This window comes from Ornithorhynchus anatinus, chromosome 4 (assembly GCF_004115215.2).
Source record: "Ornithorhynchus anatinus isolate Pmale09 chromosome 4, mOrnAna1.pri.v4, whole genome shotgun sequence".
NCBI lineage: Eukaryota > Metazoa > Chordata > Mammalia > Monotremata > Ornithorhynchidae > Ornithorhynchus > Ornithorhynchus anatinus.
The window spans coordinates 32,573,110-32,584,392 of NC_041731.1; the positions used below are offsets into that span (position 1 = coordinate 32,573,110).

The window sequence follows — 11,283 nt, forward strand, 5'->3', positions numbered from 1 at the left end:
CCCCCTCACCTTCCAGAATCTGACCAGGGAGCAAGCAGATTACTGCATCTCACACATGAAGCCCTACATGGACAGCAAGGGCCGCGAGCTCCCCTCCGCTTTCGACTATATAGAATTCACGCGCTCACTCTTCGTCAACTGATGCCCAGCCCTTAGCCACCGATAGCAACGGCCCCGGTGTCGCTCGTCCTCGCCGCCTCTGCATGTCTGTCCATCTTTGTGCTCTTATGGTAAATTCCAGACAGTGTTACTCTCCACTGTAACCTTAAAAACTGCTTAGCTTGGGTGAAAACTTAGTAGAGAAAAAAAAAATGGTGCTTCATACAACGCTACCGCTCCAGTCGGGATCGCCCTGTCACTATCAGGGTCCGGATTCGTGTTAAATTATGGGACTTCAACCTGTCTCCCGTGTGTCCTCCGCCCAGCTGCCCGTCTCCGCCTCTGAGCGGGAAACGGACAGCCGGCTTCACAACCCCTGCCCGCCCTTCCCTCCCCGATTTTTCTGTCTACGCGAAAGAGAAATAAACGGCTCGAGTCTAAGCGGAGGCTTTTTTTTTTATCATTAACGAGTGCCCACGTCAGGCAGCACCATGCCCTCTACGAGGAGACAGTCTGGGGGTGGGCGAAGGGCCCGTGGTGCTTCAGGAAAGGAGGCGGGGAAGCGGCCGGAGCCCGCTGCTGAGTGGTGCAGTCCGTCTCCCTCTTCCTCCTTAACCCCACCTCCTCGGGCGCCCTGCCCCAGCGGTCCGCTCCTCTGTGTTGCCCTACCTGCGGCCAGGTCAGCTGGACTTCGGCTCCGGTCTCAGTCGGCCACTTCGTTGGCTAGCTGATCCAGGTCCTCGGTCTCCCGGGCCAGCTGCTCTGTGAACTCAGAGCTCAGCTGCCAGATCTTCACGGCGCCCTGGGCGTCGCCGGCCGCCAGCAGCTGAGTCTGCTGGGCGTTAAACTCCAGGCAGTACACTGGGCTCTGGTCAGAAGTCTGTTGAATGGACACAGTGGGCTTTTGGGAGCTCTTTCGGAGGTCGAACAGCTGCACTGCTCCTGTGGAAGGAAAAGGTCGATGGCAGGGGTGAGGCCCGGCTGGCTGCCAAAGCTGTGAAATGGGGAGTCAGACTGTGAGCCCTCTGAGGGACGGGCTCTGTGTTCAACTCAGTTACCTTGTATCCGCCCCAGTGCCTGGCACATAGTAAGCACTTAAATACCATTTAAAAAAAGAAAAGCCAGGAGGAGGATATGAGGAGCCAGATATAGCTGTCCTGCCCTTCCCCACACATGAACACCAGCTTTCCCCAGTCCCCAGTCCAGTGCCTTCTGGCTGTTTGGTGCCTTCTCCTTGTTCTCAAGAGGCCCGTGGGGAAGAGGGGAGTCCGCCCCGCCCCCAAAAATAGCCATACCTTCTCCAGAAGCGGTGGCAAAGACCAAGGGGCGCGTGGGAGACCAGCGCACGCTGAACAGGTACTTCTGGGAGAGCTGCAGGGAGGCCAGCGGCCGGGCCTGCAGCATGGAGTAGAGGTGGACGTGGCCGTCGGTCCCGGCGCTCAGAAAGAGGTTCCTGAGGAGAGAGAGAATGGTGTTGGGGAGACCGGGAGTTGAGCCTTTAAAGGGGATGGATGGCTAGTCAGTCCCCTCACACGAGGGTCGGGTGGCCAGCCCTCCCTGTGACCTTCCCTTAGGCAGTTGTAAACCAGCCCTTCTCCCAGACTTCCCGCTCCGCCTCCTCAATGCTCCTTGACCCACACCAGAGAGGTCAGAGTCGGTCTGTGCAGGGGAAGGATCGCCGGCCACCCGAGCCCAAGTTTCCACTTAGCGACGGGTTCATAAGCCCTCTCTCTGAGACCCAAGAGCTGCCTAAAAAGTGAAGCCTGGTGTGGGGTGGGATTCCAGAGCTGGTGGGCTCTGAACCTGAGGCTCACCTGTGGAACGGGGAGCAGCTGACGGAGTAGACGGGGCCGCCGTGGGGGGAGAAGGTGAACTGGGCGGGCGCTCGTAGGGGGATGGAGCAGGGCAGCCGGGTGTGCGCCGCGGTCTCGGTCGCCGTGGAGCACTTCATGGGGAAGCCCCCCTCGGAGCCCACCACAAACAGGCTCGGGTCGAAGTGGGAGAAGGCCAGAGCCGTGACACCCACGGCCACCTCACCCCGGCTGGGCTGTGGATAGAGGACAGACACACGCATCAGTCTTGAAACCTCCCTGGAAAGGAGCTCAGTGCCAGTATTGCGGTGGCAGCCTTGAACACTTCAGGCCTGGCTTCCAGCCCAACCTCTTTTCCAGGTGCCCACAATACTACTCAGGAAGCCAGCGAGGCCCCTCTTCACCCGAGCCACCTTAGAGAAGCAGCGTGGCTCAGTGGAAAGAGCCCGGGCTTGGGAGTCAGAGGTCATGGGTTCAAATTTCAGCTCCACCACTTAGTTGTGTGACTGTAGGCAAGTCACTTAACTTCTCTGTGCCTCAGTTACCTCATCTGTAAAATGGGGATTAAAACTGTGAGCCCCACGTGGGACAACCTGATCACCCTGTATCAACCCCAGCGTTTAGAACAGTGCTCTGCACCTAGTAAGTGCTTAACAAATACCATCATCACCTCCACCCGTCCCCCTTGTCCTGCACCTTGTATTGAGCCATGGCTCCTGCGAGGGCACCCCCCCCGGCCCAGGGCAGAGGCGCCAGCGAGGGATGCCGTCTGCCGCAGGGATGGTGAGCTCAGTTGGTCCGACCTCCCCCAATCCTACCCTGTTGCTCCTGTACCCTAGGGGCACAGCTGACTGCCACTCGCTTCGGCCGGGGAGACCTGAAGCCCCAGAGCCTCAATAGCCGCTCCCACGTCTAGCTGGCCCGGTCTCAGAGTCCGGGTGCGCTGGCGAGCCACCATCCTTACCTTCTTCAGCCCGGTGCTGCGGGGGACCTGTTGGGCCACCAGGGCGTAGCCGGCAGCCAGCTGAAGCTGCCCGTCGGCGCCTGCCCGCCACACCAGCACCTTCCCATCCGTGGACACGCTCAGCAGCTGGAAGCGGTGGCTGTGCTTGGGGTCGGGCAGCCAGGCCACCTGTGCCGGGAAGAAGAAGGAGGTTATCTAAGACAGGGGGACTTTTAGGGCCCCGCAGTCCTGCCACAGATGAAGCTCCTCTACCCCCACCTGTGGTCGGCCCCTTCTGTCGATAAACCTCTCATTTGGCCCAGCTTCTCCTGGGGCATGGGGAGTGTGGGGCGGGGAGAGGCCACCTGCTCAGCCACAGGGCCGGAAAGTTGTCCCTCGTCCCTAGTGGGGGAAGCCTTAGAGGGCAGTTGGTGGCGGGGGTTGACGGGGAGGGAGGACAAAGCCTCCTGGGGAGGAATGGTTTAGTCACTATCGCAGCTCGCCGCTGCACAGGGGACCCTGCCATTTCTCTCCCTTTACTTCACTGGACAGTAAGCTCCACGACGGTAGGGTTTGTATCTATGAACCACATGGTACGGTACTCTCCCAAATGCCTAGTATGGTGCCCTGCACCCATTGCCTGATCCACTGCCTCTCTCAGCCTCCTCAGACCCCAGGACTTGTGTGCCCCTCTCTGATGGTGCCAGCTCTGGGCCCGGAACACCCAGCCAGCCCAATGCTGAGTAGCTTTGGTGCCCGCTGCCATCCTGCCCTTCTCTTCCCTGGACTTCCCCAATCTCTCCCACCTGCTTGCCTGGAGAGTGGGGAGAAGATGTTAAGAAGGGGATTTCAGGGATGGAGCTTGCCAAGGCCCCAAGCTGCCCGCCTCCCCGTCAGCTGCCCTCGCTCCGGGCAGGCAAGAGCCTGTGAGTCAGACGGGGAGGGCTGGCTCCCTCTTCTCGCTGAACGGGGGCACTTCAGGCCTTGGCCTTCTCTGGCAAGTGCTGTCAGAGGCCAGGAGCCTCCCTTGGCACGTGGATCACCGTGCCAGCCAGGAACCAGGACAACCGGGCAGCTGAATGCCACCTTTGTCCGGCACTGCTCCGGGGGTTGAGGGAGGGGGTGGGGCCTCCGAGCTGGGAGGGAAGGTCTATGGGGAGAGATGCTCTCCTCCCCCATCCTCCAAGGGGGCGGGAAGGGGCCGGAGGACTCCGGAAATGAATCGCCAAACAGAGAGTCGGGATGCCTCCATCCTACCCTGAGCTCCACTCCCAACGCTGCGGGATCTGGCGTCATCCTGCCTCAGTCTCCTCCCCCAGACCCTGGCCTACTGCTCTTGGCCCGTTGAGGATCGGCAGACCACTCAGGCTCCCAGAGAGGGGCAGCTGCCAGAGACCCGTGGGGGCCACCCTCACCCTGCCCCCTCTCTGCTGGGGGAAGCCCCCGCAACCTGTGCCCACCTGGTAGACTGGGTCGGTGTGGGTGTCGTCCGTCAACCCCGTCCTCCAGAGCAGGGTGTCCTCCGGCTGGCTCGTGTCCCACACCAGCACCTCACCGTTGTACAGGCCCCCTGGAGAGAGAGTGGGTCCTGGAGCAGCCTGCCCGAGAGTTGAGCCCATCACCCCCCAGTCTCTCTGGCTGGCTCACGTCCCACGCCAAGGCCTCACCACCATAAGGCCCCCTGGGGGAAGCAAGCGCGTGTCCCCGGGCAGCCTGCCCGGGAGCCGCATGGGCTTGGAGCAGGGTAGGGTTAGGGAGGGGTCAGAGCCCGGCACCGGCTCCTCACCCCTGACCCCAGAGGTGTTGGCCCGCAGGGGAGGGGGACTCGTTTCAAATGCCGGCCATGGTCTCTCGCCCCATCACCTAGTGTGGAGGAGGCAGATCCCACCCAAGAGGGAGGTGGGTGGTGGCCAGCTGCCTGGGAAGAAGACCTGACTCAGGCCTGCCTAAACACCGGCCCCGGCATCTGACCGGCCAGCCCTGCCTCCTGGACGAGTCCCCTAAACTTTTAACGAGGGCTCCCGCCGAAGAAACAGGATGGGTTCCCAGGCCACCTGAGAGGGCTCCCCACAAACAACGCAAGCAGAGGCCCAGGAAAGCCAGCCAGCTAGCTCTGGCCTAGGCTGGGGGGAGGGAGCCGGGGCCCCACCTGCAATGTGGGATGGCTGGGATGGGTGGAAGGCCAGAGACATCACCGCGCTGGCCACCTCCACAGCGGCAGAGGGCTGGTTGGGGTTCAACTCTCGCCTGTCCAGGTTCCAGGTGCACACGAAAGACTTCTCCGTACTCCAGTCTCCATCGCTCAGCCTGTGGGAGGAAGGGGGAAGTCAGGAATGGGGTCTGCCCATTGGCCTGGGCCCTGCGGCTTCACTCCTCCCCACTGTTTGTGTGGACTTTTCTCCACACTCTGGCCTCAGTGACGGGAGAGGAGCCGAGAGTAATCATCCTACCCATTGGAACCGGCCCCATCCCTGCAGACCCCGGTGGTTTAATAGTGATGGTATTTGTTAAGTGCTTACTATGTGCCAAGCACTGTTCTAAACACTGGGATAGATACAAGGTAATCAGGTTATCCCATTTAACAGATGAGGTAGCTGAGGCATACAGAAGTTAGTTGCCCAAAGTCACACAGCTGACAAGTGGCAGAGCCAGGATTAGAACCCAAGTCCTCTGACTCCTAAACCTGTGCTCTTTCCACTAAGACAGCAGCTCCCAACTCCAAGGGGAATCCCGGCCAAATTCCAGTTGGGCGGGCCCCGGCTGGCACATCGGGCCCAGTCTGGCCCGGCGAGGCGGGCACAAGATCAGGCTGGCCTTGGTGGGCACGGAGCAAGAAGGCCGGGCCAGTTAGGCCCTCCTGGGTTTCTTGTTCCCATAGGTATCCTGAGACACTCAACCCAATGCTCTTGGGACTGCGACAAGGAAATGGCTTCTATGGGGTGAAGGCCTCAGGCGGGTAACTGGAGTCTCCAGTTTCTGCCCCGAGAAGCTCCTGTGGGATGGCTCGGCTTCCTTGGGGGTTAGCTGGGCACACCAGGCCAGGCACACCGAGTGGGCAGACTCGGCTGACTCCCCGCACCGCGAGGCCCTGGGCCAGGAGCCTGAGTGCAGCCAACACCGCCATCTGCCACCGCAAGGAATTAAACAGCTGCTCAGATGCCAATCTGTGCGTTGCTCATTTAATGCTGAAACACAGAACCTCCAGTCGTTTTCTACCCCCTGTGATTTCCTGTCTTCAAAGGGTGCTGGCTCGGCCAGGAGAAAAGAGAGGGGGTGCGGGGTCAGACGAGGAAATGGAAAGGCAGAGCCTGAGCAGGAACGAGTCCTGGGCCCCTTCGAAAGGCAGAGAGCTGAGAGAAGCCCAAAGCAGCAGCATGGCCTAGTGGGTAAAGCTCAGGCCTAGGAGTCAGAAGGACCTCAGTTCTAACCCCAGCCCCACCGTTTGTCAGCTGAGTGACCTCGGGCAAGTCACTTCACTTCTCTGGGCCTCAGTTACGTCATCTGTAAAAATGGCGATTGAGACTGTGAGCCCTTTGTGGGACATGAGCTGTGTCCAACCTGACTAGCTTGTACTTACCCCAGCGTTTAGTACTGCAGTGCCTGGCACATAGTGTTTAATTACCCCCCCAAAAAATAGGAACATGGGGTTCAGCCCCTGGGGAATCTGCCTTCTGCTGGGTTCAGATGGGAACAGCATGGCCAGGGAACACCGGTGGCCCAAGCTAGCAAGACGCAGCTCCCCAAGACTGGAGAAAGCAGATCCCCACTTCTGAGGGGAATGACCCCAGGTCTGGCTCAGAACTGAGCACTAAGGACCCCAAGAGGGCAGGGGAGAGAGGCAAGGTGTAATCTCACCTACCGGCATTCGAATCCCAAGCAGACTGACCCTGGGGACACCAGAAAAGGCCAAGTTCTCCCCCAGTTTGATCCCTGGTTCCCAGAGCTACTCACCGGCCGTAGGAACAGGCCACCACTGAGCCGGTGGCATTCCAGGAGACGCTGGTGACCTGCAGGTTCTGCGCCTGGGCAGGCGGGTAGGCCAGGCTGTGTAGACAGGAAACCTGCAAAGGCCACGCTCCTTAGCCACCGGCCCGAGCCGGTCCGAGCCAGAAGGGAGGCCGGCCGGCACTAGGGCCCGGGAAGAAGGGACCTACCGTCTGCTGCTGCTCCGTCCAGTTCACCTCGAAGCCGTCGAATGCGTGGCTCTGCCAGTTCCTGTTCAGCTCCCGGATGAGGGGGCCCTCCACCCGCCGCAGGAAGGCCGCCAACCCCGGGGGGTTGGGGAGGGCCCCGGCCTGCAGGGTCGGGGGGCCGGGGGGATCGGTCTGCACCTCCGCATCTGCCTGCAGGAGGACTTGGGCCGAGGCCTCAGCCATGCCGATGCTGGCGGTCTGGCAGCTTTTCTGGAGGAGAGAGCGAGAGAGGCATGTGAACCGGGCCACCCGAGGGTCTCCAGGTTCCTGGTCTGCCAGAGCTGGAGCCAGGGCCAGGTTAACAGAGAGACAGTCCCAGCAGCTGCTGGGGGTGGAGGTGCAGACGGACATCACACCACTCTAGCCCTGCTGCCCACCCATCCACCTACCTCCCAGTTAGTTGATTTGGGATTCCAGAGGCTTGAACCAAACCCCAAAGCAGATGTGGGCAGAATCAGTGCAATCCCACCCTCCTCAGGACCCCACCCTCCCTTCCCTCTCCCACTTCCAGTCTGGGCTTCAGCAGATGGAGCTTGAGCCCACCAGATACTTCCCTTCATTTTCCTCACCTCCACCCGGGCAGCCCTGCCAGCAAAACCAGTGCAGCTCGGATCAGGGGTTTCGTGTCTACTGGGCAGCCCTGGTCTGGGCGGGGGGGGGGGGGGGGGGGGGGGGGGGGGGGATTCTAAGAGGGATTACTCCCAAATTCTTGCCTCACCCGACCCAGCCCAAAGAGCAGAGACCGAAAGGGTGGCAAAGCCTTTTAACCAAAGCAGCAAGCAGGCCTGGGACGACCATCTCCCCAGCCCAGAGACCCTGCTGAGGGAAACACATTCATTCCTTTATTCATTTGATTGTATTTATTGAGCACTTACTGTGTGGAAAGCCCTGTACTAAGCGCTTGGGAGAGTCCGATACAAGAAACAGACACATTCCCTGCCCATAACAAGTTCATGGTCTAGATGGGGATGCATGGATTGGAATCAGCTGCTTTCTGGGATTTCACCTGGGATGGGGATTGTATCATAATTGCAACCAGCTGCGTCTCGCTAGGGTTGCTGGATCCCCACCCCTCCAGACAGCCAGAAGGGTGTGAGCTGGGCACCAAGGGGTGGGGATCAGGGGAGACTCAGCAAGGGCCCAAGATGTCATGGGGTGCAGGCCCTCTGGAACCGGGACAGAGTTTAGAGCACTCTGAGCTATTCATTCAATAGTATTTATTGAGCGGTTACTATGTGCAGACTACTGTACTAAGCACTTGGAATGTACAATTCGGCAACAAAAAGAGACAATCCCTGTCCATTGACGGGCTTACAGTCTAATCGACTGTGGCTATGAGAACCCACTGTCCCGCCTGGCTCGGCAAGCACAGAGGTGGCTCCCAGAAGAAATGCTCCCATATTCTTCTCAAAGGGCTTGTCTGCCAACTGTCTGGCAGGCTACAGTGACCCCACGGCTCACCACGATAATATAAAAGCTTGCATTTCTACGGTTCTTTTTCTTTTCCCGAAGCCGCCCTTTCATCAGTGATCTCTCTCATCTGCATGAGGGCAAGAGGCAGCCTTTAACTGAGGGGTTCCCTTGTAACGAGGCCCAAGGCCCCGCTCATCCTGGACTGCGGGTACCCAGCCCTCACTCTCCTTCCTGCCCCACTGGAGGGTTTGAGGCTGGCAGAAGTAATATTTATTCAGCGCTTAATAGGTGCAGAGCACTGTACTGAGCGATAACGCACAAATAGTAATTAGACGCAGCTCCTTTCCAGGGGGGGTCGGCTCAGAGTCTAAGAAGTTATTAGGGATGGGAGAGAAAGTAATAATGGTGGTATTTGTTAAGCGCTTACTATGTGCAGAGCACTGTTCTAAACGCTGGGGTAGATTTACAGGATAATCAGGTTGTCCCACGTGAGGCTCACAGTCTTAATCCCCATTTTACAGACGAGGTAACTGAAGCCCAGGGAAATGAAGTCACTAGCCCACAGTCACCCAGCTGACAAGTGGCAGAGCCGGCATTCGAACCCATGACCTCTGACTCCCAAGCCCGTGCTCTTTCCTCTGAGCCACGCTGCTTCACCCCTTGACCCGGTGACCTCCTGTCGGCATTCCATCTCCAAACCCAACTTCTCCCCCTCCCCCGGGGTTCTCCTTCGCCTCGTTGGTTATTATTAATTCTATTTCCCGAGCGCTAACTGTGCGCAAATCACTGTACTAAGCGCTTGGAAGGAATACAGTAACAGAACATCCCTGCCCACAACAAGAGCGCGGTCTAGCGGGGGAGACGGACGTTGATATCAATAAGTAAATAGGTAGGTAAGTGTCCAGGCACATATACGTATATATTTTGGAGAGCTCTGGCCCTGTACTGAGCGTTCCCTCCCTCCTGCCCCTGCCCCGGGGGTTTTCTCACCGCCTCGCTCCGGCTCTCCTGGGTGCCCCTCCACAGCGAGGGCAGGGAGAGCCCGTCCATCGTCTCGTCCCGCAGCATGGCTGCACCCCGAGGCCCGCAAGGACCGGCCGTTAGTCGCCCGTCGCCCCTCCCCCCCGGTCGCCATGGCGACGAGCCCCCGACCCCCTCCTCTCGGTTGCCTTGGTGACGCGGTGCCCCGGAGAGCTGGGCCCTTGACGACGGGCCGGGAGGCGCCATCTTCGGAGCGGGCGAGGCTGGGGCAGTGCCAACTTATTCCTGCGGGCAGAGGGTGGGTGGGGCGGGAACTTCCGGGGAAGAGGGAATGGGAAAGGGAGGGATCGGCCTTCCTGGAGAGGGATGGAGGAAGCGGGGCTCCGATCAAAGATGGAGGCTTGGAGGGAGGGAGGTCGGAGAAGGGCATCGTCGGCGGGGGCGGGCCAGGTGGCCATATTTACGCTCCCATCCCCAAGGCCTGGGGGGCTCCTCTATCAGCAGGCCTTCGGAAGCCCGCTCCCCCCGCCCCTTCCTTTGGTCTGGATTTGGCCAAGCAGCGTGGCTCGGTGGAAAGAGGTCATGGGTTCGAATCCCGCCTCAGCTGGGTGACCCTGGTCAAGTCACGTCACCTCTCTATGCCTCAGTTCCCTCATCCGGAAAATGGGGATGAAGCCTGTCAGCCCTACGTGGGACCACCTGATCACCTTGTACCTCCCCCAGCGCTTACAACGGTGCTTGGCACATAGTAAGCGCTTAACAAATACCATCATTATTAATTATTCACTCTCCCTAGGGCCTTTCTGAACTATAAAAGGTCTGATGTCACATCTCACAGAGTTGGGGGCGGGCACACCTACAGAATTCAGTCCGCCCAATCGATTGTCTGTGCCTCAGTTCCCTCATCTGTAAAATGGGGATTAAGACTGTGAACCCCATGTGGGACAACCTGATTCCCCTATGTCTACCCCGGCGCTTAGAACAGTGCTCGGAACATAGTAAGTGCTTAACAAACACCAACATTATTATTATTATTATTTAGTGAGCACTTGAGCAGCGGCGTGGTCGAGGCGTTGGGAGTCAGAAGGACCTGATTTCTCATCCCGGCTCCACCACCTGCCTCATTCATTCATTCAATAGTATTTATTGAGCGCTTACTACGTGCAGAGCACTGTACTAAGCGCTTGGAATGTACCCTTCGGCAACAGATAGAGCCCATCCCTGCCCATTGACGGGTTTACAGTCTAATCGGGGGAGACAGACAAAAACAAGACAACTTAATCACGATAAATAGAATCAAGGGGATGTACACCTCATTAACAAAATAAATAGGGTGATAAAAATCTATACAAATGAGCACAGTGCTGAGGGGAACGGAGAGGGGGAGGAGCAGGGGGAAAGGGGGCTTAGCCTGATGGGTTACCTTGGGCAGTCCTGTGGACTGTGAGCCCATCACTGGGCAGGGATGGTCTCTATCTGTTGCCAGAATGTACATTCCAAGCGCTTAGTACAGTCCCCTGCACATAGTAAGTGCTCAATAAATACTATTGAAAAAAAGTCACTTCATTTCTCTGCCTCAGTTACCTCATCTGTAAAATGGAGATTACAAACGTGAACCCCCGTGGGGAATGGACGTGATTAGCTTCTATCTACCCCGTGCATGATACAGAGCCTGGCACAAAGTCAGCACTTAACAAGTACCATTAAAAAAAGTAAAACTTACTCTGTGCCGAGCACTGCGCTGAGGGCTAGGGAGAGCACGATATAACGGATTTGGTAGACACGTTCCCTGCACACAAGTAACTTACAGTCTAGAGGGAGAGACCGACATGAAAATAAAGCA

At 58.5% G+C, this 11,283-nt stretch overlaps 2 protein-coding genes across 10 annotated transcripts in view; one reads left to right on the forward strand and one right to left on the reverse strand.

The window, feature by feature from the left end:
• Window positions 1-540, forward strand: part of SPTAN1 (spectrin alpha, non-erythrocytic 1) — a 71,423-nt gene extending 70,883 nt beyond the window's left edge. For all 9 annotated transcript variants that reach the window (XM_029062509.2, XM_039911761.1, XM_029062508.2 and 6 more), the window contains one exon: window positions 17-540. In XM_029062509.2, coding sequence (XP_028918342.1) covers window positions 17-142 — 126 coding nt within the window. In that variant the 3' untranslated portion in view covers window positions 143-540. The remainder of the gene's footprint in view (window positions 1-16) is intronic.
• On the reverse strand, window positions 538-9,753 carry DYNC2I2 (dynein 2 intermediate chain 2). The gene is made up of 9 exons (XM_001507321.4): window positions 9,450-9,753; window positions 7,008-7,256; window positions 6,805-6,914; window positions 5,003-5,160; window positions 4,314-4,423; window positions 2,875-3,042; window positions 1,914-2,146; window positions 1,395-1,552; window positions 538-1,041 (listed from the first exon to the last, which is right to left on the reverse strand). Exons 1-9 carry the CDS (start codon window positions 9,684-9,686, stop codon window positions 803-805), a joined length of 1,662 nt encoding a protein of 553 aa, XP_001507371.3. The 5' UTR covers window positions 9,687-9,753; the 3' UTR covers window positions 538-802.
• Between the last annotated feature and the right edge of the window lie 1,530 nt (window positions 9,754-11,283).

Coding starts and splice junctions, on each gene's coding strand:
- DYNC2I2 (XM_001507321.4), bottom strand. CDS start 9,686: ATGGCGCCTCCCGGCCCGTCGTCAAGGGCCCAGCTCTCCGGGGCACCG. Junction 7,257..9,449: donor AGGAGAGCCGGAGCGAGGCG/GTGAGAAAACCC, acceptor TCTCTCCTCCAG/AAAAGCTGCCAGACCGCCAG. Junction 5,161..6,804: donor GTGGCCTGTTCCTACGGCCG/GTGAGTAGCTCT, acceptor TTCCTCCCACAG/GCTGAGCGATGGAGACTGGA.